Source organism: Poecilia formosa, unplaced genomic scaffold (assembly GCF_000485575.1).
Source record: "Poecilia formosa unplaced genomic scaffold, Poecilia_formosa-5.1.2 Scaffold220, whole genome shotgun sequence".
Classification (NCBI taxonomy): domain Eukaryota; kingdom Metazoa; phylum Chordata; class Actinopteri; order Cyprinodontiformes; family Poeciliidae; genus Poecilia; species Poecilia formosa.
Genome location: NW_006800159.1, coordinates 184,858 through 208,784, shown reverse-complemented (window position 1 = coordinate 208,784; position 23,927 = coordinate 184,858). Strand labels below are relative to the sequence as shown.

General features: G+C 38.7%; 1 protein-coding gene across 8 annotated transcripts in view; it reads left to right on the top strand.

Moving 5' to 3' along the window:
* The window catches only part of LOC103149221 (thyroid hormone receptor alpha), a 78,895-nt gene that overhangs the window by 37,502 nt on the left and 17,466 nt on the right, over positions 1-23,927 (top strand). For 6 of the 8 annotated variants that reach the window (XR_001664259.1, XR_001664258.1, XR_001664256.1 and 3 more), the window contains one exon: positions 22,770-22,831. Coding sequence is in view for 1 of the 8 variants with exons in the window: in XM_007568266.2 (XP_007568328.1) it covers positions 22,770-22,831 (62 nt within the window). In the remaining 7 variants the exon portion in view is untranslated. Of the gene's footprint in view, positions 1-17,841; positions 18,133-22,769; positions 22,832-23,927 lie in introns of those variants that run through there. The other 2 variants (XR_001664261.1, XR_001664260.1) reach the window with 2 other exon arrangements.

The following is a 23,927-nucleotide window of genomic DNA, read 5'->3' as shown; positions in this document are numbered from 1 at the left end:
TTAACATAATGTTATGTTAACATAATGTTATATTAACATAATGTTATGTTAACATAATGTTATGTTAACATATTAACACAATGTTATGTTAACATTATGTTAATATAACATGTGTTATGTTAACATAATGGTGGGGGATTATTGACAAAGTTTTACATATTTGTAATGGGATTGCTGCTGCTGTGGGTTGGTATTTCAAATATCTAGGTCACCACAGCTGAATAATTTTGTCTGAGCTTTGAACTTGACCTTTTCCTCTGAGATAAATGTTGCCATGAAGCATATCCACAAATACTTTTTGAAGTTTATTTTAAGAAAGTAGGACATCTACAAACAGTTCCACTGTGGTTGATTGGTTGGTTGGTTGGTTGGTTGGTTGGTTGGTTGGTTGGTTGGTTGGTTGGTTGGTTGGTTGGTTGGTTGGTTGGTTTGGAACAAGGGAAACTGGTTTCTTATGTTTGTGTTTGATGGTCACCGCTTCCAGATATTTAGCAGAATGAGCTTCTTTATCCAACATCTTCCTTCATGGAAGGCAAACTGTCTCCCCATGTGAGACAAAGATCTGTTCCCACAGGCTCTGAAGACGAACACTTCAAAGCTGTGTGGGTTTTGCTGAGTCTCTTTCTTCAGGCATAGTCCTGGAGCAGCTTGGTTTTTCTGACTGTATAGCACGCTAGCTACATGTTCACACAGGCATATTTACTACTTTTGTTTGTTTGTGTGGTTGGTTTTTGCTTTTAAAAATGACGATTAAAGTATGAATTAAATTAGGCCTGCAACAATTCTATTAATATTGATTATCCTGATGATTTATCAGATACAGAAAATTGGTTCATTCTGGAGATTTTTTATTTAATAAATTTTATCTGTTTTATATATATAGAAATGTCCAGGAGGTGCTTTTTAATTTCTGCTTAGATTAATTAAAATACAGTAAGAGATGCAAATGAACAAGTTGTTTCCTTTTCTGTTTTACAAAATAAAGGTTTTATTACGTAAAATATCACATTACAGCTTCCTTTAGTGAACGCTTGGTCATTTGTCGCAAAGGATGCATCTGCAGCTAAAGAAATAAATCCAACATCAACATCTCAGCTATTTCTGCTCGAGTTAACATCAGTGTTAACAATGTTATGCAGGACTGATTTGTTGATAATATTTTAAATTAACCAATAATTAGTTAGATAACAAAAGGTTTTTGATAAAGGATTGTTTAAACAGAATTTGAATCAGGTGGAACTACATCAGCCGCTTGAGGAGTTCTGGGTAGAACATTACAGACAAATACTGTAGGGATTTATTTTTATCTTAAATGCAAAGTGTTTGTATTTTACTTTTTGTGCATTTTTGTTTTAGATACTGCTCTGATTGTGTTGTTTGAGTAAAATTGCTTGTTTTTGTGTATTTACTCTACTTAGTGATTGATCAATTATGAAATTAGCTGACAATCACTTCAATATTATTATTATTGTTCCAGCCCTAGTTTCTATGTTATTAATAACACACTATCATATATCATTATATATCAGTTTACTTTTTTATATGTATATATGTTTAAAACTGTAAAATAACTGAACTAAATTTAATGCCATAGCTTTTACATCCAGATTTGATGCAAAGAAAAACAACTGTGATGTTCTATAATTGCAAAAATATTTTCTATTAATTATTTCATTCGCAATTATTTTAAAAGCTATGGACGGCAAGGTCAGTGTTTTTTGTTTTGTTTTGTTTTTGTTTTTTTCTCCAATTGGTTCCTGGCTTTCTGCTTTTTTTTTCTTTTTTTTTTTTGCTCTTACAAAACAAAAGCCCTGCATGTCGGCTGTCAAATGTGTACATGTAGCAGTTGTGCCAGTGTGCCTTGTGTGCATGGCTGTGTGTGGGTGTGTATTCGTGTGTGTGTGTGCGTGTGCGTGCGTGTGTGTGTGTGTGGATTAGCAGAGCGGGGAGAGAGCTGGATTAGGACTACAGGAGGCAGATGGACCCACAGAAAGCAAACGACAACTCAGGATCTGACATCAACAGGAGATTTCACTGTCGCTGTGCGTTTATGCGCATGTGTGTTTCCCACATATTGTCACTTAACATGCACGTGTCCTGGTGAAATCTGCCTCATGCTCCAACCCCTCCCTTTCTGTGAATCCCTCCTTTTTTTTCAGAGTACACTGCTTTCTTGGTACACACACACACACACGCACACACATACCCATCTGTAACTCGACATAGCCCGCAGTAAGGGTGCTGAAATAGAATTTGTTGTGTGCCTGAGCGCGTCCGTGTCACATTAACTGAAGTACAAGGCGTCTGAATATTTCAGGAGTTAGTTGGCTTTCAGTGATGCTCCATAGTTTAGATCCAAGCGGAAGGATTCAGATATGTTTTCATGTTGTTTATTCATCTATTTCATCCTATTCCATGTTTGTTGAAACAAACATGGAACATGTCGAGATAAACAAGGATGTTGAATGAAAAGGAGTAGTTTGAAGAAAAAATATCTTATATAGTCTACCCCTTCTCTCAAAAGAGGTGGACTGCCATAAGCAACTAAACATCAATCAACCATCTATATGGATACATCTTAAAACAGGCAATGTGTATATGTAAAAATAATAACAACAAAGAACAACAAATATTATTTTCGTAATGATTCAGCATTCTACTGACTCGATAAACTTTATTATATAATGAATTAATGAAAGCAATTACCAGGAATATTAGACTTTATCAAGAGCTGGAGTTTTGATGCTGCACCTGATATTGCAGATGAAAGGATTAAATTTATTTATGAGGATAAAATACTAATCAGGACTGTGCTGGTTCGTTTCTACCGGGAAAACATTAACGTCACTTAATACACTCAGAATCAATTACTAAAACCAAACTTCTTTTTTTTCTCATTTCAATCTACTCATGGCTAGTTAGAGTCAAAACACTAACATTAGACAACTTTGTTAATCTTTAATTAAACCCATAGTGTAAGTGCAGGCTTCCTGGCGCTTCTAAATTATGAATGCGTGATGTAGCAGATGAAAGTTTAACTCAGGGTTCTGATGGCTGCTGCAGACTTGCTGAAATGGGGCCGCGGCTGTAAAATTGTAATTTATGAGAAGGTTGCCAGAGTTCATTTGCGCAGTTGAGACCTTCAGGTCAGTCTACCCAACACTAGTGTATAGTTTCAAAAGTTAACACTATGAATGTGTTAATCTAACACAGAACGGTGTAAAGTATATATTAACATAGAAATCTGAGTTTTGAAATACTACTGGCAGGGTGTGCTGTGGTGGTGCAGGGGTTAAGCACAACCCACATATGGAGGCTCTAGTTTCGCTTCACGGTCTTCCCCTTCTCTCATTACCCACTATTTTGTGTCAATTTACGATTAAATAAAAGCCACTAGAGCAATTAAAACCTTTTTTCCCCAGAAACTATTGGCCATCAATAATCCCCAAATTCATTTTAAAAGACATTAGATACCACATTAGAGGCTACAAAAACACCAGCACCAGTTGCAGTATGTAATCTACTTTTATTTCAAAACATCAAACAGCACTGACAGCAATATACAACAAAGGTCAATCATTCATGGTACTTTGGACTGAAGGTGAAGTGTGCTTTGAAAGTTAATTGGAAGCGGCCATGGATGATCTTGTGATCACTGATGGTGAAGTGTCTTTGGTGCTGCTCTTGTTTTCGCCATCATGAAGACTTCCAGCCTGGAAGGAAAAACAAGACATATAGCAGAAACATTAGGATAATAAATAAATATTTTAAAAAGAAGTGTGAGCAAAACTAATCAGACTCACCTGTGTGTGTCACCGTCATATTCATTCAAATTACTCTGCACACCTGGCTTACAAGATAAAGCATAAAAACGTCAGAAATAATTACTAAAGAAATTCGTCAGCTTATAGAAACATTTTTGGACAGTATTAAAAGTCGTGCCAACCTGTCTGAAGAAATGTGTTGAAGTCATCATAACAGGCTTCAGTCACCAACATGACACACTGACAAAGAAAAAACATTTTGGCAGTTTTTAGATGTGCCACAGGTGCAATACACCAGAGTCAAATGGCTTAATTGCCTCCTCACTGTGTAGATATGTTCTCCAGAGTCCTGCTAATCACCTAATTATTCTATTCAGGTGTGGTGCAGCAGCGGCACATCTAAATGTTGCAAGACAGTGGCCCTCCAGGACTGGAGTTTGACACCTGTGGCATAGATCAAGCCAATGGTCCAGCACAGTCACTCTCCTATTTTGCAGTCTACAGCCAAAAACTTAAAGAAAACGACCCCACAACTAAATAATGTTAACTCAAATGGCCTCCAGATTCTCCTGACAGTTTTAATGTTTGGTTAAGATAATAAATAGTCGTATATACTGTGATATCCAAACAAATAAACGTACGTTAAGCGAACTATGTATATGAATCGATAGTCTTGTGCAAACGGAAAAATAATGCCTCCATACAAAATAGTCAAAAACATGATCATTTTAACATGGTGATTCCTTTTTGTTTAACTCTTTGGAACTCTTTAGTGAGTGTTAGGGAAACTAACACTCATGTTGTTGAATTAACACTGTATTTTTAACATACAACACTTGCACTGGAAATCTGACACTTCCGAATTTGCTGTGTAGCATTAGGGCAGAGGTGTCCAGCGGACGTCTGCTTTGAATCCGCTTCCAATGCGTGCGGATCTCCATGAAGGGAAATACGCCCAGGAGCCTTAAAGTTGTCAACATTTTCTACCCACATCAAACCTCTAACTGGTTTTTGCTACCTTCAGCAACGTTTCCTGTCCCATGTTGCCATGTTTTACAGTGGGGACGGTGTTTAAGGCAAGCTTGTAATATTGCTCTAATCTAACATTGCTTGAAACTCCTCCACAGTATTATACTTCACCAAGAAGGTGAATTCTAAGGATGACCTCCTTTAGGGGAGTCAGAGTAAAGGAGGGCTGAATATAAGTGCACAGTGCTTTATTTGTAAGAGGAAAAAAAAAACATTGCAAGCTGTTCATTGTTTTCTTTCTACTTCACAATTATGCTCTACTTTCTGTTAATCTGTCACATACAATTCCACATTCAAGTTTGATGTTTATAATGTGACAAAATGCTAAAAGGGTTTACATATTAGCAGTGTCACAATTAGTGAACCTCAAACCTACACTCATGATGGTTTGCAAACATTCTGGGAAATCCCTCTAACTAAATCCCATTGCACTCACCATCATTTTTTTAAAAACAAGAACAGATGGTAAAACCGTTGCCCTTGGCATGACCTTGCAAAAAAGGATGGATGGGGTAATCTGTGAGAAACTAGAGGTAAGATGGGACTAGACCTCTGTGAAAAAGAGAAATACAAAGAGGCATTTATCACGTAATCCAAATGCAGTATATCCAGTATGTTATCTTTCGATATCAACCCCCAAGGTCTTGCATTTCCTTCGAAATGGAACCATGAGCAAAAACAAGCCTTTCTTTATCATAGACCGACAAATCACATGAAGTCTGAGGGGAGAGGAGCAACACATTGCTAGCTGCAATTGTCACAAGAGTTGGTGAACAACAACTACAGGTATTAGGTGACTAACGGAGATTGGTCCCTCAGTTCTCATCAGAAGTTAACAAGTGAAATTGTAAAATTGCGATACAAAGAAAAAACAATACCACTTTTGATGACAGTTCTCCTTCTTTCTAGTTCATTATTCAATGATATGAATAATTTCAGTCCTCTTATTTGGGTCAAAGCTAAAATGTTGGGGAGAATTTAGTCCTAAAATACATTGCTCAGTCTGTAACTCCAAGTTAACCACACTTCTGTGAAATCAACCCGTTCAGTTAGGAAGTAACACTGAATGTATTGTTCTTGAAACCAAAGTCATGCTTCTTGTTTGAGCACACAGTCTTTGCCAATAAAGCTGATCCTGAATTGTTTTTTTTGTTTTTTTATTCATTTGTCAGGAAAATGTGTTTTTTGGGTTGAGCAGCAGCGTTGAGTATGTTGGTTGTTCCCATGCCAACTAATTAAATCTTCTATTTGAGTGCCAAGCATTTTATTCTGCTATTGACTCTTGTTTGGTTTTGTTAATTGGATTGGCCAATTGAAGTCTGAAGAAACAAGACATGTTGGCAATTTAACGAGCTGTTCCGAGGCTTCAGCTGTGTGTGAGAATGTCATGTTGGTCACCAGCTTGTCAGTGGGATGGAATCCCAGACTTTAACCAGTTTGTCACCGGTCAGCCAATGGGATTGCACTGTGTTCGGCTAGAGCTGCCAGTTCTGACCCAACAAAGCACTCATTGGAGTTAAAGTCCAGCCATTTGGTCCTTAAGAGTAGGAATGTAGAACTCTCTCTATTTGCAAAATCTCATCTTACTGCTTTGCAATGTTTTTTCCAAGTTGAGGGGAAAGTCGCAAGTCATACCATCACACCGCAGGACAAAAGTAGTGATGCACCGACCCGATATTAATATCTGTTTCATTCCTGATACTGGAAAAAAAAAATCTAGATTGGGTATTAGTGACAACATGAATAATCCATAAGGGCAGATCTATTCAGTCTAATTCTATGCTTTGTGCTCTGAGTGATATTATGTTTATTTAATTTACATTGTATTAAGAATTCCTAATTACACTTTCTGAAATATTTGAAAGACGGTTTGCTGATGTTTTTTTTTACAAGTCTGACCAACAAAGTCAAGGTTTTGCTTTCGTCAATTTCTGTTTCTCTATTATTTGTTTTCCATTGGCTGCTCTATTTTGAATTGCACTAACTGAACCAATTAAAGTTGGATTGTTTTTACATTTTTGACCAAGATTCTGAAGCTTAAGTATGTTGTTCTGGTGCACAGTTAGCAAATAAATGAGTAATTCAGTAAATTAAAAAGAAACATTTTAAATCAATTCAACTCTGTTTTTTCTTTTTGTATTAGATTGATGATGGCAGATACTAAACCTCAGATAACTGTATCGGTGTCGGAAGTGAAAATCGTGGATTGGTGCATCCCTGATTTGTTGTGCTGTACTTCGTACAAGGAATCCAAGATCTATAATTGTCTTCCTAATGTCTTGGCTGATTTCTTTCTGATTTTCTAATCCAGGTTTGACCTTTGATACAGGTGAGCCTCTCATCAGTGAATCAAAGGTTTCATTGCATTGCAATTGCACAAGACTCAAAGAACAATAGTAAAACACAAAATCGTACTAAAAATGGAAATAAAAAGAGCATCAAGCTCTCAGGAATCCAGTCAATACACATTATCTTTAACTATAGTTCAACACCTCAGATGTGTCAGTCAATGTATCAAAAATTTCTAAAGCCATGACATCATCAGGACATTCATAAATAAAAACCTGTAATATTTTCTCCATCATAATTGTCACAATTAGCAAATTGAATTAATTATTGTAATTCTGCCTGACATAAAACAGGAGAAGACAGCAAGAAAAAAATAGTGTCTCTGTATTCAATGTATGTAAACTGCTGGTTCAACTGTAGATTTGTACTATTTTTGCTCAGGAAACAGAGCAGTTATACTTCAACATCCAAATACAAAAGCCTCCTGACAGGGTTAAGTTGGGACGTTCACAAGTCCAGACAGAGGGTCAGGAGGAATAACAGCTGGAGCTTTTTTTTTTTTTTTTTCAGCCATTTCAATTTCCTTTGCTTTCATCCACAGTAGCTGGCACCAAGTGCTACACCTCCCCGAGGGGCTACTGAACGAGTTTTACAGCCTTTGTTTTGTGTGTGTAATATTAGGGCTATACAGAATGTAATATTGATGGAAAATCCTTGTAGTTTGCTTAAAAGAAGACAAAGTTTTAAATCGGTGGGGTGAAGAGGGAGTACACGGTTTGATAGAAAAAAAAATAAACTTTTTGTAAAGTTTCTCTAAAAAGTATCTCACTCAATGGATTGACCTTGTATGTAAAACTGAGTTTGTTGTAAGAACCCACAGTGGACCAAGAGAAGTGGCTTATTGTTGTTGTCTGCGGATGTCGCTTGTGCGTCAGATTCATGGGTGTACTGGAAATGCATGAATACACAAAGGTTTCATAACCTTTGTATGTAACAAATAATAATATTACTGTGATTCATTGCTTTAAAAATGTTTTTAACGTTTTAAAATCTACCCAGTTAATCAAAATTAACTTGTATAAGTCCCAGTCCTACTTTAAGTCAAAATGTATTCAATGTCCAGACTTGAAGAAGACTTACATGGGCAGTATGATGTTTTCTAGGCACATAGTGCAGTTTTACAGCAAAGTGAAGTAACTATGTTTACTTCAGTTGTTAAAAAAATGTTATATACTATATATAAAATATGACTTAAAAGAAATTTGACATTGTAAATTAGCGCCTTGAAATTAGGGGAAGAGAGACAGAGACTGCGGCGGCAGCGTGTCGGTTGGTCTGTGTTACCCAGAAAGCAGTTGGGCACAATATCGCAACACCAACACCATTAATGAAACAATGACTTGGGCAGCCTACTATATAAGGTACTCGGGGACCACATCTTTATTATTACATGTCCACATTTGTAGAGTACGGAACAAATCGCGTCCCATATAGGTTCAATACGGGACGGTTCCGTATTTTAAGGGACGGGTGGCAACCCTAACTGTAGTCTATTCTATGCGCCTTATAATGCGGTGCGCCTTATATATGAAAAAAGTTTTAAAATAGGCCATTCATTGAAGATGCGCCTTATAATCCGGTGCGCCTTATCGTGCGGAAAATACGGTATTTCTCAAACAGGTATGAAACAATCAAAGCAACACTCCAGGTATGTTTTTGGTGAAGAAATGACATTATGACATGATGTAAAGCTCAAAAAAGTTGATTTCACATAATCTGGGCTTCTAAGGGAGTTCACAATACTGTTTTAAACTGATTCACAGTTCCCTTTCCACTCATTCCTTCACATTCTGAACATAACCACATGACCTCTCATGACTGCCTCCCCACCCACACACACCATATAAATCCCTGGCCTTGTGACAGCTGTGTAGCAGTATGTTGTGAGAGCTACAGGGATGGTTTCTTCTCAGAAATGTATTGCCATTTCTGTCATTAATGAAGTGTGACAGTAGGTCATTACTTCACATCCCGTGGACTGTTTGCACCCAATCAGCTGTTAAAGGCAGCCATGTAAATCAGGCTTTATGTTCCTTGATACGCTGCTCGTCTTGACTTTGGACGCCACAGCTGCAACATGAGCCACCGGCCTAAAGCTCCCTGGCACACGGTTGGAACTTGGCTGGATCTAAAGGGCTAACATAGAGAGATCTGTCCCACCGGTGGCTGCCAGCAGCTCGCTCCTTTTAACATGAGTAAAACCCATCAGGTGGTGGCGGATTATGGTTGAACTTTCCCTCCCTACAGGAAGAGTAGAAAAGTTGGTGCTGTGCAATTCCTGAGCGGACGCAGTAAAAAATAAAAGCCGTCATCAGATCTGAACTCAGACAGCTGTCAGCTCAGGGAGGCTGAGTCAGTCCAAGGCAACTGTTTTGTTTCAGACATGATTCACAGAAACTAAATCATCTTCATTAACTCCCTTTCCACTACAAGTGCTAATGCACTTGTAATGGAAAAAAAATTGTGATTTCCTTTGAAGAAATAAAGTTAAAATCACACCTGAATAAGCTTGTTCATGTGATAAGTCATTAAAAATCATGGCAGCAACAGATGTAAACAGTTACATGAGATTTATTCATAATTCTTTCAGTGTTAGTGCCCATATTATATTAGCCAATCAGAGGAGGCATTGGCATCTCAGGCGTTGGAGTGATAAGCCCCACCTACTCAGGAGCCAATACATGACCAATGTTTAGGGGAATTTTTAATCATTGATTTAACACAGTGTTTCTCAACCTTTTTCGGGCCAGCACCCCCCTAGCCTTTATCCAGGTCCCTCACCGCCCCCCACTTTTGTTCTTCAGCGGAAAAACAAAAGTTCCAGGTCCTTTTAATGCCACACAAATATGAGACAGAAACATAGAAACATGGATTATATCTTTATATAGATCTGTCTAATGAATTATCAGATTAATAGTTTTACTGGACAGAAATTACAAAGAACAAATCTGGTTCTTAAATCCTAATGAGTCAAACTGAAAGTGTCATGGAGTAATCAGCCTCATGACATTAACACTGACATGAAAAATAATATTGAAGAGATAAATATACCAAATCTAATTAAAAACATAAATAAGTGATAAGTTCTTTACTGTTATTGTCTGTAAGATATATTTATTCTCAGTATTAGATGTGGTCTCAACAAACCCATGGCACTTCAACTATATTATTTTACCTTTTATCTGGAAATGGTGTCTGTTTATTCTTGCCATACAGTCCACTGTATTAATTATTGCTCGAAAGGTCTTGCCATACCAGTTTATTCCTCTGTATTTACTTTAGTTTCTTAGTTTATTCTTGCATTTTGTTCTTCATTCATTTCCATTTTCATCTGATTAGTATTATCCTCTCTTGGTTTATTGCTATGTCCACTTTAGTTTCTTCCTGTTGTTAGATTTATTTTATCGTTTATTGACCATCATTAATCTTCACTCATCACCTCCTGCGCCGCCTAATCATCATGTGTTTCACATCATGTGTTTTTCCCTGTTCAGCGTCAGATTCTCTGTTTTTATGCCATAATTCACATATAGTTTGTCGCTCCGTTTTATGTCCCGCTTCTCCTGTTTCAAAGTTTTCCGCAATGTGCGCATCGTTTTTTTTAACCCCCTGTGGTGCGCAGCGTTCGGGAAACGTATCGATGGGGAAAAGGCAGACTGACATAAACCTTTTAAAATGACGGAAACAATGTCGGTATTCTGATTATTGAAATTTAAAAGTGCTGTTTTTTCACCCCCGTTTCATACCGGACCACTTACAGCTCCGGTGTTAAAATGAACGCTCTCTATTGTAGTATCACCCATGGAGGAATTTCTTTATTTAAATGGTTCATTTTTCAGAGGGACACACAGTGAGGGTATCGTGATTTTAGTCATTACATGTTTATAAGAGCGACTTTCTGTTGTCCTTCCATGGAAGCGAGCAGCTTTCAAACGGAAATAAAACACTTTAATATAAGTTGCTGCTTTGACATGATCACAGAACTGAAAAAAAACATTTGTACAAAAATACCAGACAAAGTGAATCACAGCAACGTCATCAGCCGGTGAGACGCTGAACTGATGCGGTGAAGCTACCAGTAGCAGGAGCTACAAGTTACAAACACTGAACAGAAGAAGAAGAAGAAGAGCTACCATCGATACAGTTTCAGCCAAACGTGTTTTAATGTTACACAATACAATTTTACCAAGTTGTTAAAAGTCTAAACTGGCATTGTTGTGCATATAAGGTGTATTTGACCAAACGCCCCCCAAAGGAATCCCAGCACCCCCCCTTTTGTAAAATTTTCCGCCAGTGCCCCCTACAGTACTCTGAACGCCCCCTGGGGGGCGGTACCGCCAACGTTGAGAACCGCTAATTTAACAGAAGAGTTATGGATTCAACACGTTCAAATGACACAACTTTTTAGGAACAATGATGTTGTCTGGAAAAAAAAAAAAAAAAAAAATCGTCCTCCTGCCACTTCCTGCCGTCTTCTTTGGTATTTCCACTAGTAGCAATGTCCAGTTGTTGATCACATGACTCATGTGATGCAAAGAAAGTGTTTTGCAAAATTCATTTACTTTGAAACAGCTGAAAAGTTTTTTTTTTATTTTTTAACAAGAAAAACATGAGTTTTATCAGAATTGCCATGTTTCCATGAAGCAAATTTATTTTCTTAATTCCAATTTGCAGAATTTTATGGTGAATGGAAACATGGCTATTGAGGCTTAATAATGGAGAGGTGACTTTGATTTGATAGAAATTAATCAGTAAAAACATTTGGAACAATTAAGAGAAAGCTTTGAGAGCAAATTTGACGGACAAAAACTATAATTTCACATCACTGAAATGAGTGTGCTGACACTTTAAAAGCATCATTATCATTTTATCAATATAATTAGACCGTATGTGTTAAAATTGGTTTCCAATTGGTATCAATTAAACACCCCAACGATTAAGGAGAGAAAAAAAGATTCTTTCTGCAGTGACATGTTTAATGGTCAGCAAGTCGTCCATAACCTTTTTAAAGGAAAAGCAAAGCAATAGACTGAACGAAAAAGATTATTAAACATTTATTAATGTTTAATAATGCAGTATACAGTATAAATAAAGCAACTTTAATAATATATATTTATTATTAATATATATTTTTTAAAGAATCAGAAGTGTTCTTGTTCACATACATTCTTTTCCTAGAACATAATCTATAACACAGTAGACGTCATGTCTTCAAAACAGGTTGCTGTCACATCAAAAATATTGAGCATTGCGTATTTTTTAAATCTTTTTTATTATTATTATTGTAACGACCCTTGTCAGAACTGCATACTTGAGATATGAAGTCCATCCGACTGGATGAAAAAGAAAACTTTTACAGGAATGTGTTTTTTTTCCAAGCTGCTCATCCAGTATGGTGTTTGTTAAACCTACCAGATCATCATAAAACTCAGTGTTTTACGTCATCCATGTTGTTTTGCTGTTGTCTGCCCTTACAAACATCAGTGACCATAAGCAACCTCCCCTGCTCTACTCTTTGCTTTGTACACACAGTCTGGACCCTCACCTACTGAGAAACTAATGCTTCCTGGAGCCATGTTGAAGTGTGAAGCGATTGGATCTTTTTCCATCTAATCAGTAATGTTTGGCCGTGGCGTATATAACACACCAGTTTGATGAAACCTACTGGAAATTGTAAGCCTCATCAAACTGTAAACAACCCCTATGGGGAGCAGGACCACTGCATCTTTGCCAGCAATAAATTTTCTTAAACATTACTCTTGCTCCACCTTTAATTGCTCAGTATTTGGAAGCAACATGGAATGAACGGCTTCAGTCACTTCCTCCGTTACTACAATTCAGTGCAGAAAATTGACGTCATCGTTCTCACCTCCTCCTTCCGTTCAATGACCGTCCGGTTGAAATTCTCTCAGAGAAATCAAGCTCAATAGGAGAAATCTCGGACAGAGTACTGAAAGGAAATGAGAATCCAGGGTTATTGCGATGGAAGGGAATGATTGGTCTATGGGTGACTTACAGACATTATGTGTACTGCACTTAGTAACTGCTTTTGCTTAGTCCAACTTACAAAATCCATGGTTTTTGCATTATGCTTTTTTTAAATAGTAGTTGTGTGGTTGTTTACTGTACAGGTAAATTTGCACAGCAAATTCAGAAAGCCTTCGCCTCTCTGTGCCTCCATGAACAGTTGTTAACATGAGCTCATTTAAACTCTTTATTCTCAGGTCATAGGTCAGGGAATGATACACATCTTGCAATGTCATAAGTTCCTTTACAAACACAACCAAAGCTGTGTTGGACGAAATCAGCGAGAAGCCTTTTTATTTTCAAAATCCCTTCTGTAATGTAGAACATTGACTGTGACATGGTTCATAATGATCGAAACAATGTGTGGTACATGTGTTTGTGTACTGTCAGTGGGAAACTAATTTTCCACCTATTCCCACTTAGTTATGCTGTCTCCCCCTTTTTCTCCTCCCCCCACGTAAAATTAATTTATGCTGCTTAAACAATGACATTCACAGGCTTGTCACAGCTGCGGAGGCTTTTCAACTTTACACATGAACACACATGACAGCGGGGATTAGCGCTCGACATGACTCATACGACCAGCCACCGAGCGCGCCTCTCAGCAGCCATGTGATTTCAGGCATGACACTAAGTGATTGCTCAGACAACAGTACGACTGCACATAAAACTACCGCTGTTTGCCTCGGACAACCTTTCCAGTGCTGCTTTTATGTCTTTGGGCAGCTCGGCGTCTGATTCGTCGCTGCGGCTCTGGAATTCACCTTGAGGTGTTGCTAAAGCGGTCAGTCGGGGGGTGGGGAAGGGCGGTGAGACAAAAGGGTGACATTGTCAGTGAAATGAAAACAGCATCAGCAGAGGCGAGAGGTGGAAGAAGGGCGTGACGGCAGATGATCGCAAACGGCAACAAAGACAAATGCAAACTAGAGGGGACGCCGGCCGATGAATGACACCGAGATGGAGTGTGTTTGTGTCAGATCTGGCGACACGTGTACCTCAAACAGTGAAGAAAACGTGATGCTTTCCGCTCGCCTGTCAAACCACACATCAAGGATGTTGCATTCTGCAGTCTAGTTACACGAGTACTTGCGTTCCCCGCACGCCTGTCCTTATTTCCCCTCAACTGCAGACAGAGCCGATTGCAATATACTCCCTAATTCTGTAAAAAAGAACATATTTCATACATTTTGGCTTGTCATTTCTAAAGTGTGTCCTCAAATTGAAGAGTTCAAATGCAACGGGTGGCTTATTGCAGACAAAAGTTGCTGGTTAACTCCTTCAAAGGGAAAAAGGTCTCATGCCATTTTAAAAAGCAGCAGAGCAGAAGAATGTGCACATAAACAATTGCATGCGAGAACTGAATGTCAGAAAAATGTTCACCCTTATGGTAAAGGTGCCTCCGAACGGCGTTCCTACATGCTTTACCTCGTTGCATTGCCACTGCGCCTCAGATAACCCCTGCTACCGATCATTAAGCCGCGCAAATGTGGATCCAGCTGCAGTTCTGGCCATCAAAATAACTTTTTTTACACTTGCAGCCAAGAAAGATGAAAGAGCAGTCTAATTTAATTATTAGGGCATGTAGCTCTATCTCTGTGTCCTCGCAGGACTTCAGTCAGCCGTACAGCAGAGACTGCATCACCCGGCTGTTATGTAACAGAGTTCACATTAAAGCTTAAGCAAGTTTTGGGGGTGGGGGAAAGAGAGGGAATATTCTGTTTTCAGTTTTATTTTCCTAGGGGGCAAGATGAAAAGAGAGCTAAATATAAGAGAAGAACGACGGAGAACTTGATGAAAAAAGTGACAGGAAGCTAACATAACAAGGTCGGATATCTGTGAAGAGCTTCTTACTGGCTGGTTCAGCTCCGTCTGTACCGTCATGTTGTCATGATACTAACATTTCAAATATGATACCAATGCTAATAAAAACTATGTATACCTGATAACATTGTCGATAGCAATATTACAATTTGTCAACATTTGTAGTGTCTTAATTAGGGCAAAACAAACGAGGGAAGATCTAGAGTTCAACCCTCATTTAGAAAAATATCAAATTTAATGCTACATGTTTTATAGGCAGACAGTGTCATTTTATAGCACAATCAAGTTAAAAATATTAACTTCGGTTGTTATAAAAATCCTATATGTATTAAATATGGCTTAAAATAAATTTAACTCCTTGAAATTGGGCCTCTGTCTTTTTTGCGCAGTTCAGTGGTTGCCATGGAGATTAAAAGATTTCTCAAACATGCATGGAAGGATCATAGCAACACTCCAGGTATGTTTTTGATTGCTGAATTCAGAACTTCGCAGGTCACACGTGCATCTCGACCCCTGTCACTATGGGGATTGTGAAGACCCCTCTAGTGACTTTGTAAAGGTCTTTCATAGTTCTAAACATATCTGGTGTTTTTATTAACTTTTTGTTTCGTCTCATGCAGCCTGGATCACATGACCAGATATTCAAATTAGACGATGATGTCATCTAGCAACTGTTAAGCCAGCCAGCCAATAGAGACTTTCTTTGAGGAGGAGTTGAGGGGCAGGAACTCTCTTCAAAGCAAGCCACATCTAAAACTTAGACAAGATAACTCTGGTTTGTGTTTGTATAATTTTTGTGGCATGATGTAGGTTTAATTAAGGGAGTTGTATTGGTTCAACCTGTATCTACAATTAATGGTTGCATTTATACATTTCTGACATAATTCAGGCCATAGCTTTGCATCCATTGCTACGCGTAAGTCGGTCTCCCATTCCTCCATTGACCTGCATGACCTCGGCTCTGAAGACAGAGCACATCTTTGAAATAAGACAAGGAAAGTTCCCTTCATGAAGTAGTTTCTCCAGGATGTTTGACCATATATGAACCCAAATACGTTTGAAGAAAGGATCTCAGCTGAAGATTGAAGAAAATCTTCCTACTTGATGGATAATACTTCCTCCTCATGTTCTCAAAGACATTATTACTCATAGCTGCCTGCTAAGTAGCGAACCCGTTCCTGAGGCCATTGTTCCAGAACCTTGTTTCCCAGTGAAATAAGTATGAGTCCATTTTGCTTCAATGATGTGTGAGGTGAAATAATGTTCTCCTGCTCAATAGCTTTATGAGCTCTGTGCCATATTTTAATGAAATGAAATGAAACAGGCTTATCCGTTTTGTTAGCGATAAGTATACAAACTCCATGGGTGAACTGTCTTTAATGTCTGTGAATCCCACATAAATCCAGGAAGGGACATTTTCCTTCTCAGTGTAAAAAAATAGAGATAATCTGCCTTTGACCAGCTAAGTAATATTTTTCCAGGTAACTTAAGACCAGCAAATTTATAATCCCAAGTTAGAAACACCCAAGTCTTTCTAATGAGTCTCTTTGGGTTTTACTGTTGAGAAATCAGGTCACATTTTGCTTTCAAGACTCCAGAGCCCTGAAGTTACTATATTGTACTAGATTGTACTCCAGCGGTCGGAGCTCATCCCACAATCGGTAGGTTTCCAGTTCGATCCCTGGTCACATCCACCTCTGTCGTTGTGTCCTTGGGCAAGTCACTTCATCCGCCTTGCCACCATCAGCATGAATGGGTGAATGACTGAAAGTGGTGTGAAGCGCTTTTGGAACTTGAGAAAGTGCTACACAGGTACAGGTCGTTCTCTGTCCTCTGTCTTTGTAGTTATTGAGAGAAGAATCATAAAATAAGCATTTCATATGCTGATACAATAACCGGATAGTGGAAATGGACGTGCTGAAGCGAAATATCAACATTTCTGCATAAAACATGACCACAAACTTCTGATCAATCTTCATTTCCTGAACCTTGCACACGGTGAAGCTCATGTCAGGCTCTGGCTCCCCAGCCTTTCAATAAGATGCAAAACGAATCCAAATGTTCGTCTTCAACGTGACGGTTGAATCTCTTTGTCTTTCGTTTTTGTAGCTTCGTCCCAGAACCGTTTGGACCTCAGAACATCCTACATAGTTATAAAATGGCCGACAGATGGCAGATTTTTTTAGTTTTTAAATTCATTTTTGGAACATTTTGAGTAGATTCTGAATCGTAGTGAATGAGAATCAGGATTCTTCTGTGTGAATCGATTCTTTGGGACACCTCTGCTATCCATCCTAGCCCCGGTTTAAACTTTAGCAGGACTTTTCCTCTGACCTGATCTGTTCCTTAGTCTTTATGATGCTGTGTGTTCCTCTGGGGCCTTTGACCAAACAACTGAGATAAAACAACACACCGTGTACTAATTAGGTGACATTTAAAGACAGTTGGTTACACTAGTTGTATTTGTGAACATCAGAGTAAACAAGCTTTCCCTTCACAACGATGCTCCACTTTGGGTTAGAGACATAAAGCTGAGCCTGTTTGCACACCATAGACTGCATACAACAGTGTATGGTGTATGGAGCAAACTATAGTCTGTTTTTTTTTTTCGATAGCTGCTCAGTGTCACAGCTAGATGGGCATTTTCAGGAGGGCACATTCGGTGAGCAGGCTGAAGATGCTGATCAGATATCTGCTACTGGAAATCTTTATCTTGCCGTTGAGTTTGGCTGATGACAGAGAGCAAACTACTGCGACCAACAACACACACACTCAGCACACACTCAGGTGCACAGCAAGGGGAGGGTGGACTGGATCACAGAGAGGGAGGCTGGACCAGAGCAGCCTGAGAGCGAGGGAGGGAAATAAACAGAGCGCTCCATCGCTCCGGCCGCCAGTCTGAGAAAGAGAGCAACCACCGCCGCAGATGTTTCAGCCCGGAGAGGCGACTTAAGCCCGACTTCACAGAACTGTTCGAGGATCACTCTGGAGTGCTGCCAGTTGGGGATTTTAAACCTGCGGCTTGCTTTCCCAAGAAAGAGCCTGGATGGCACACTCTGACTGATTCAGAGGAAAAGCTGAGTAGTTTTAATTCCTGCACAGGGAGCAACATGCATATCCTGCAGCCGTACTGCATTAACAGGTTGGTACGGAGGAAATAGTTCATAGAGGCGCCTTCGTGTAGTTTCAGTAGTTTCAGCATGTAGTTTTTGTTCTGATCGTAGTGGTCACTGTTCTAAATTTGCAAATCCAATTAGTCGGTCAAGAAATTTCTCAAACATAATAACTTTCGATCAGCTAATAATTGAAGCAACGTTAAACAGCTGCTCAGTACAAACACACAGAATCTTCAGACCGACAGTGGGTTGTTTTGCTTTTGATGATCGTGCAGGAGGCAGCAGGCATGTGATTCTCTAAACCCTGTTTGCTAAATAAAGAGTCTGCTGTTCAAATTCCCAGCATACAACGCTTTCTGAGCAGCTTTCAGCCTCCAGGCTTTGCTTTCACGTTCCGCCTGTATTGCATTTGTTGGCAAGTTTTATAAATGTTTCCACATTTCAATTTGAATATTAAGTATGTACTCTTACTCTTACTCGCACTTTCAATACTAATTTAATTGCTACGCCTTCACTAACGATTAAATAATCATAAGACTAAAATACATTGTTATTATTATTATTATTGAGCAAATTATTATTGACTACATGTTATCATGCTTGTAGCGCCCCTATTGGTTAAAGTAACATTTTAATAATGTTTGAAATGCGTTCCGTTGATTCTGGAATCATACTGCCTCTGGTTCCAGCTCGTAACCATGGCGTCACACCGGACAGCCAGCTCTCCTGGACCGCTGCTGCTGTCACTCCTGCTCCGGTTGCAAAAACATGACCTGACTGAATTTAACTGAGAGTTTGTGTTTTTTTTCCCTCATTGCGGGCGTCTTCCCACCACGATACAAACCGAGCGTGTTGTGTTGTAATTAAACCTATAATGTACCCGCTCCACCGTGAAGAAGCAAGAAAAGGAAAATGTCAGCAAAAATTAGCTTTCTTTCTGGTTGGAGAAAGATGGGATTTGACAGCGAGTGAGAGACGTGGAGCCAATGGGAGAGGGAGGCTGGAGTTATCTAATGCTGCTGATGGAGGTTAGGAGAGGGGGGCGAGAGGTTCAAGGACAGCTGCAAAATAGGAAAACACTAGAATGAAATGAGGGGGGGATTTGGTGTGGAAGCATAGATTTGGAGGCAGAGATGGGAAAGGAGATGTGCATCCAGCAGGCGGCCGTGTGTGGATTGGCTGGTGCCGACCTCTCCCTGAAAACGGCAGGAAAGAGGAAACACAGAGAATCACAGAACAAGACAGGAGGCAGTAAAGAGATTACTAAAGGAATTATCTTCATCCTGGAAAATCTGCTTGTGCCGACTACCCATGCATGTGTTCGTCCATTGATATGATTTACTCAGTTCTGAGTAATCCCAAAAAAAACCACTGAAATGATAGAGTGGCCTGTCCTCAGGATACCTGGAGATGGAATGAAATGAGATGTAGGATTTAAAAAGAAATACTAAATTGTGTTCTAGTCCAGGTAAATATTATACACACCCTGATATCCTGTTGTAACCACAGCAGAAGGCGCAAGGAAAACAACTGATAAAGAGGAAAAGTATCAGATCAAACCAAAAAGATAAATTTAATAGAGGGTCAAATGGACCATCCGGCTCATGGGATGAGATTTGATCAGTTTTCTTATTCTTTCCAACAGAATAATGTAGAAAACAATCAGAGTTAAAAGAATTCAATTCAAATTCAAAAATACTTTTTTGATGCCAAATGGAAATTAAAAGGTTTCCCTTATCTTAGGCGTAGGACCAGGCATATTGTATCGTTGATTATCGTGATAGATTTTGTATCATGATAATTTTGATTTATAGTTTTAACTATTAATTTCAATTAATGACGTTTAAAGTCCCACAAAACTATCAGTACTGTAGGGATTGTTAGATTTACTATTTTCTCCACTGTCCAATGAGAGCATCAATAAATATATATATCAATCAATAAATATCAATACATTTGAAAATATGACTTAATGCAGTTACTGTATGTAGTTTAGTCAGTTAAAAATGTTTTTGTTATTGTCAGTTTTGTTGTTTTCACAGTAGTGCCACAAAATACTGTGATAAAACTACTGAAGTCCATATCACCCAGCTCCAGACCCATCATGCTAGCTTAGCTTACACGTCCTTCACCAGAACTAGCTATGTTGGCAACAGCTAGACTGGAAAAATTTAGCTGTTTTAATATCTCGTGTTTGTGATGAAAGAACCCGTCTCAGGGCCAGGAAGCAGAATATTTGTGCTTTGTGATCATCTGTCTTTCTTATATTCAAAAGTATTGCTATTAGTTAACTGGTTCTCTCTTTTGCCTACCCCATAAATTTCACAGTAAATATAAAAACTGTTTTGTTTTCTTAATCTTATTCATCTGCAAAAATATTTACTATTGCTTCCCTAAATATGAGCTTGTTTGTCAAGCTTTGCAAAATCAAATGTTTATGGTGTGTTTATGGAGAGCCTAAGCAGAGTGTAATAATTTATTGACAGAGGACAGTTGCTACTAATTCCTGTTGTTACTGAATTAATCTTTTAGACTCAATATTGTTTTGGGTCATGTGGTAAATTGACCCAGTTGTTAAACCCCCCGTACTGTCCAAACCGGTCCCGGATGAGTCAATATCCCAACGGTAAAACCTCGTTCATATAAACCTTTTCCTGATTGTTTGTCCTTTTTCTGTGTGCTTTCAAGGATTTAGATGCTGAGGATTAAGAGGCGCTGCCGACTTTTCCCGTTCTTTTTGTGGAATCCCTGTTGCCCACTCATCTCTCTTTCAGTGGCAGGAATTTCCAGCTTCCAGCTGTGAATGATTGAATTGAAGTGACATTGGGGTGGGGATAAAAAAATTGGTTGGCTAGATAATTTAGGGTTGGGCCTGCAGCAGCATCCTGTAAATCTGAACAGCTCACTGAAAGTGATATTATTAGACCAAAGTAGCTCCAGGAGGGAGAGAGTTTTTTGTTTTTTGGATGTTGTTCTCCTCATACTCTCGCATTTGGTCTTTCAAGCCCTGAAACTGTTCTTTATGTACAGTTGAAACCAGAAGTTTGTATACTGAATAAAAAGATACATAGTTAAATTTGACCAGACTTCTCCTGCTTTAGGTCAACTGGAATTACCTGAATTATTTTTATTTGCTAAAGGAAACAATAATAGGAGGCAGGATATGCCAGATTTATTCATTACATCATGTTTTCAAGATTAGAAGTTTACATACATCTCCTGGGTATTTGGTAGCGTTGTCTTTAAACTACATGAATTAGGTCAAATGTTTTGGGTTTCTTTCCACAAGATTCTCCCAATAGTTTGCTGGAGTTCTGGTTCATTCCTCCCGATGGAGCCGGTGGAACTGAGGCGGGTTTGTAGACCACCTCGCTACCACACACCTTTTCAGACCAACCTACAAAATCCCTGTAAGACTGAGATCAAGGGCTTTGTGATGTCGCACCAGAACTTTGACTTTTTTTTTTAAACTTTGGAACCACTTTGACTGTTTACTTCGAATCATTGCCATTTGTCCAACTACACTCAAGCTTTAACTTTCCTTCTTTAGCTTCAATATTCCCTCATATAGTCTATCCCCTTGATGCCATCTATTTTCTGAAGTGTTACCTGCAGCAAAACACAACACAACATGATTCTGCCACCCCGGTGCTTCTTAGTTGGGATGGAGTTCCCAGGCTTACAAGCATCCCACTTTTTCCTCATTATGGCCAAACAGTTGCACTTTAGTTTCATCAGAACACAGAACATGTCTCCAGTAAGGGTGTCCCAATCCAGTATGGACATTGGAAGTCTGTCCGCTCCATCATTTCTGTCCAGCAGTGCTTGTATCCCACACACAGACCCAAAGGTTAAAAATAAATAGGTCAGTTGTTCTCATACTTGTTGCTGTTGACTACGTTCTCTGTTTGAGTAATATCACTTGATCAAGCCTTTTTAACATTCCACACTAAAAAATAAGTATTAAAATTATGTATGATTTGTCCTGATATTGAATTGGGTCAATATTAGTATTGTTTGATACGCAAAGCTACAATATTGGTGCCGTATCGGAAGTGAAAAAGTTGCATCAGGACACCCCTAGTGTCCAGAAGTGAAGGTTTTTGTCCCTGTGTGTGTCTGCAAACTGCAATCTGGCATTTTATGTTTTGTGTGGAACATTAAAAGGCCGTTCCTCCTTTCTGAGTGACTTTCAGCCCATGTTAGTACAGCACACATTTCACTCTGCATAATGACGCTGTCTCACTGTCCTACAGTAGCATCTTCACCAGGTCTTTGTCCTGTGATTGACCTGCACATTTTGGATCAAAACCCATTCAACTCTGGAACTCAGAACCCGCCTCCTTCCTGAGCGGTATGATGGTTGGACATTCCCATCATGTCTATAGAGGCGTGCAATGTTTTTGAACAGATGAACGAGGAAACCTGAAGCATCTGGAAATTGTTCTCATTTCACTTCCTGGTATCCTGGCTGATTTCTTTTGACTTTCCCGTCACGTCCAACTCGACAGCAGTGTGTTCGAGGTGTGGCCAAGAAATACATCCATAGGCATTCCTCCGATTAGCTCAAATGTGTCAGTTAACCTGTTAGACATCTCCAAAGCCATGTTATTTTGTTCTTGCTATTATCACTGATCCCTATAATGTTGCTGTTTTCCTCCAGATGGCCAGATGTGCCAAAGAGAAAGAGGAAAAACAGCCAGTGCTCCATGAAGAGCATGTCTGGTAAGCATTGTTAATCTCTTCCTCCCTCATTCGGCTCATGTTTTCACCTCCAAACAGCAGAACGCGCAAAACCGAGCACAATTCAAAACAGGTTCCCGCTGAGAAGCTCAGGCTAGAGGATTCAGCCAGGATCCAGCTGTGGATTCAGTCAGTGACTCCACAGCTGGCTCTCCGGAGCTCTGAGTGGATTCCTCTTTTGCATTAAAGTAATAATCCCCTCTCCACCACTTTCCATTTCCCCTCTGAGGCTTTGTTGGACAGAGTCACCCACCGAGGTGTGATGACCTGCTCAGAGCTGGTGATAGGAATATGAAGGCTCGGAGTTTAAGTGAACTGTTAGGTGAAGTATTGTTATTTAAAACATAGGAAATGAATACAGGAACATCCAATGTCTCATGTTTTTGCACCACTCAGTGAGTCAGAAAGCAGTTGATACTTCACTTTTTACTAGCATGGTATTCAGCATTACATTTTTTATTGTTTATTTTATTTTATTTGTGTAAAGTGTGAAAAGTAAGATGCATACAGAAAGGAGTAGGGTGAAATACGTTTATTCTTCTGCCTGCCTCCTTTTCAAATAAATAGTTTTTAAACTACATATATTTACATTGTGAATGTGAATATGTTAGAAAGAAATAATCTCAATCAAAATAGCAACAAAAAAGTTATAAAGGATTTAATTATTTTTTTGTCTATGTCAGTTGAACGCTCAGTTATATTTACATATAATTAATTTAAATGAATGTGTTATTTTTTAAAAACTAAAATAGCAGTTAAATAAGAGTTAAATATACAAACTTATGAGAAATGTCTCAGGGATGTTTTATGTTTGTTTGTTTGTTTTTGTTTTTGTTATTGTTATTGTTGTGTTTTGGCCAATTGACAATGTTTTATTTCATAAAACTTTCACCTGCCCAACAAATCTTAAAGGAATCAGATTTCTCTTTAAGAACTATAAGAAACTATTAGAACAGCATTGTAGATATTTTATTTTTATCCTATTCTAAACATGACTGCTCATTAATTATTTTAGTAGCAGAGAGCAGTTTCTGTAAAAAAAATAAATAAATAAATAAAATAAAAAAAAAATAAAAAA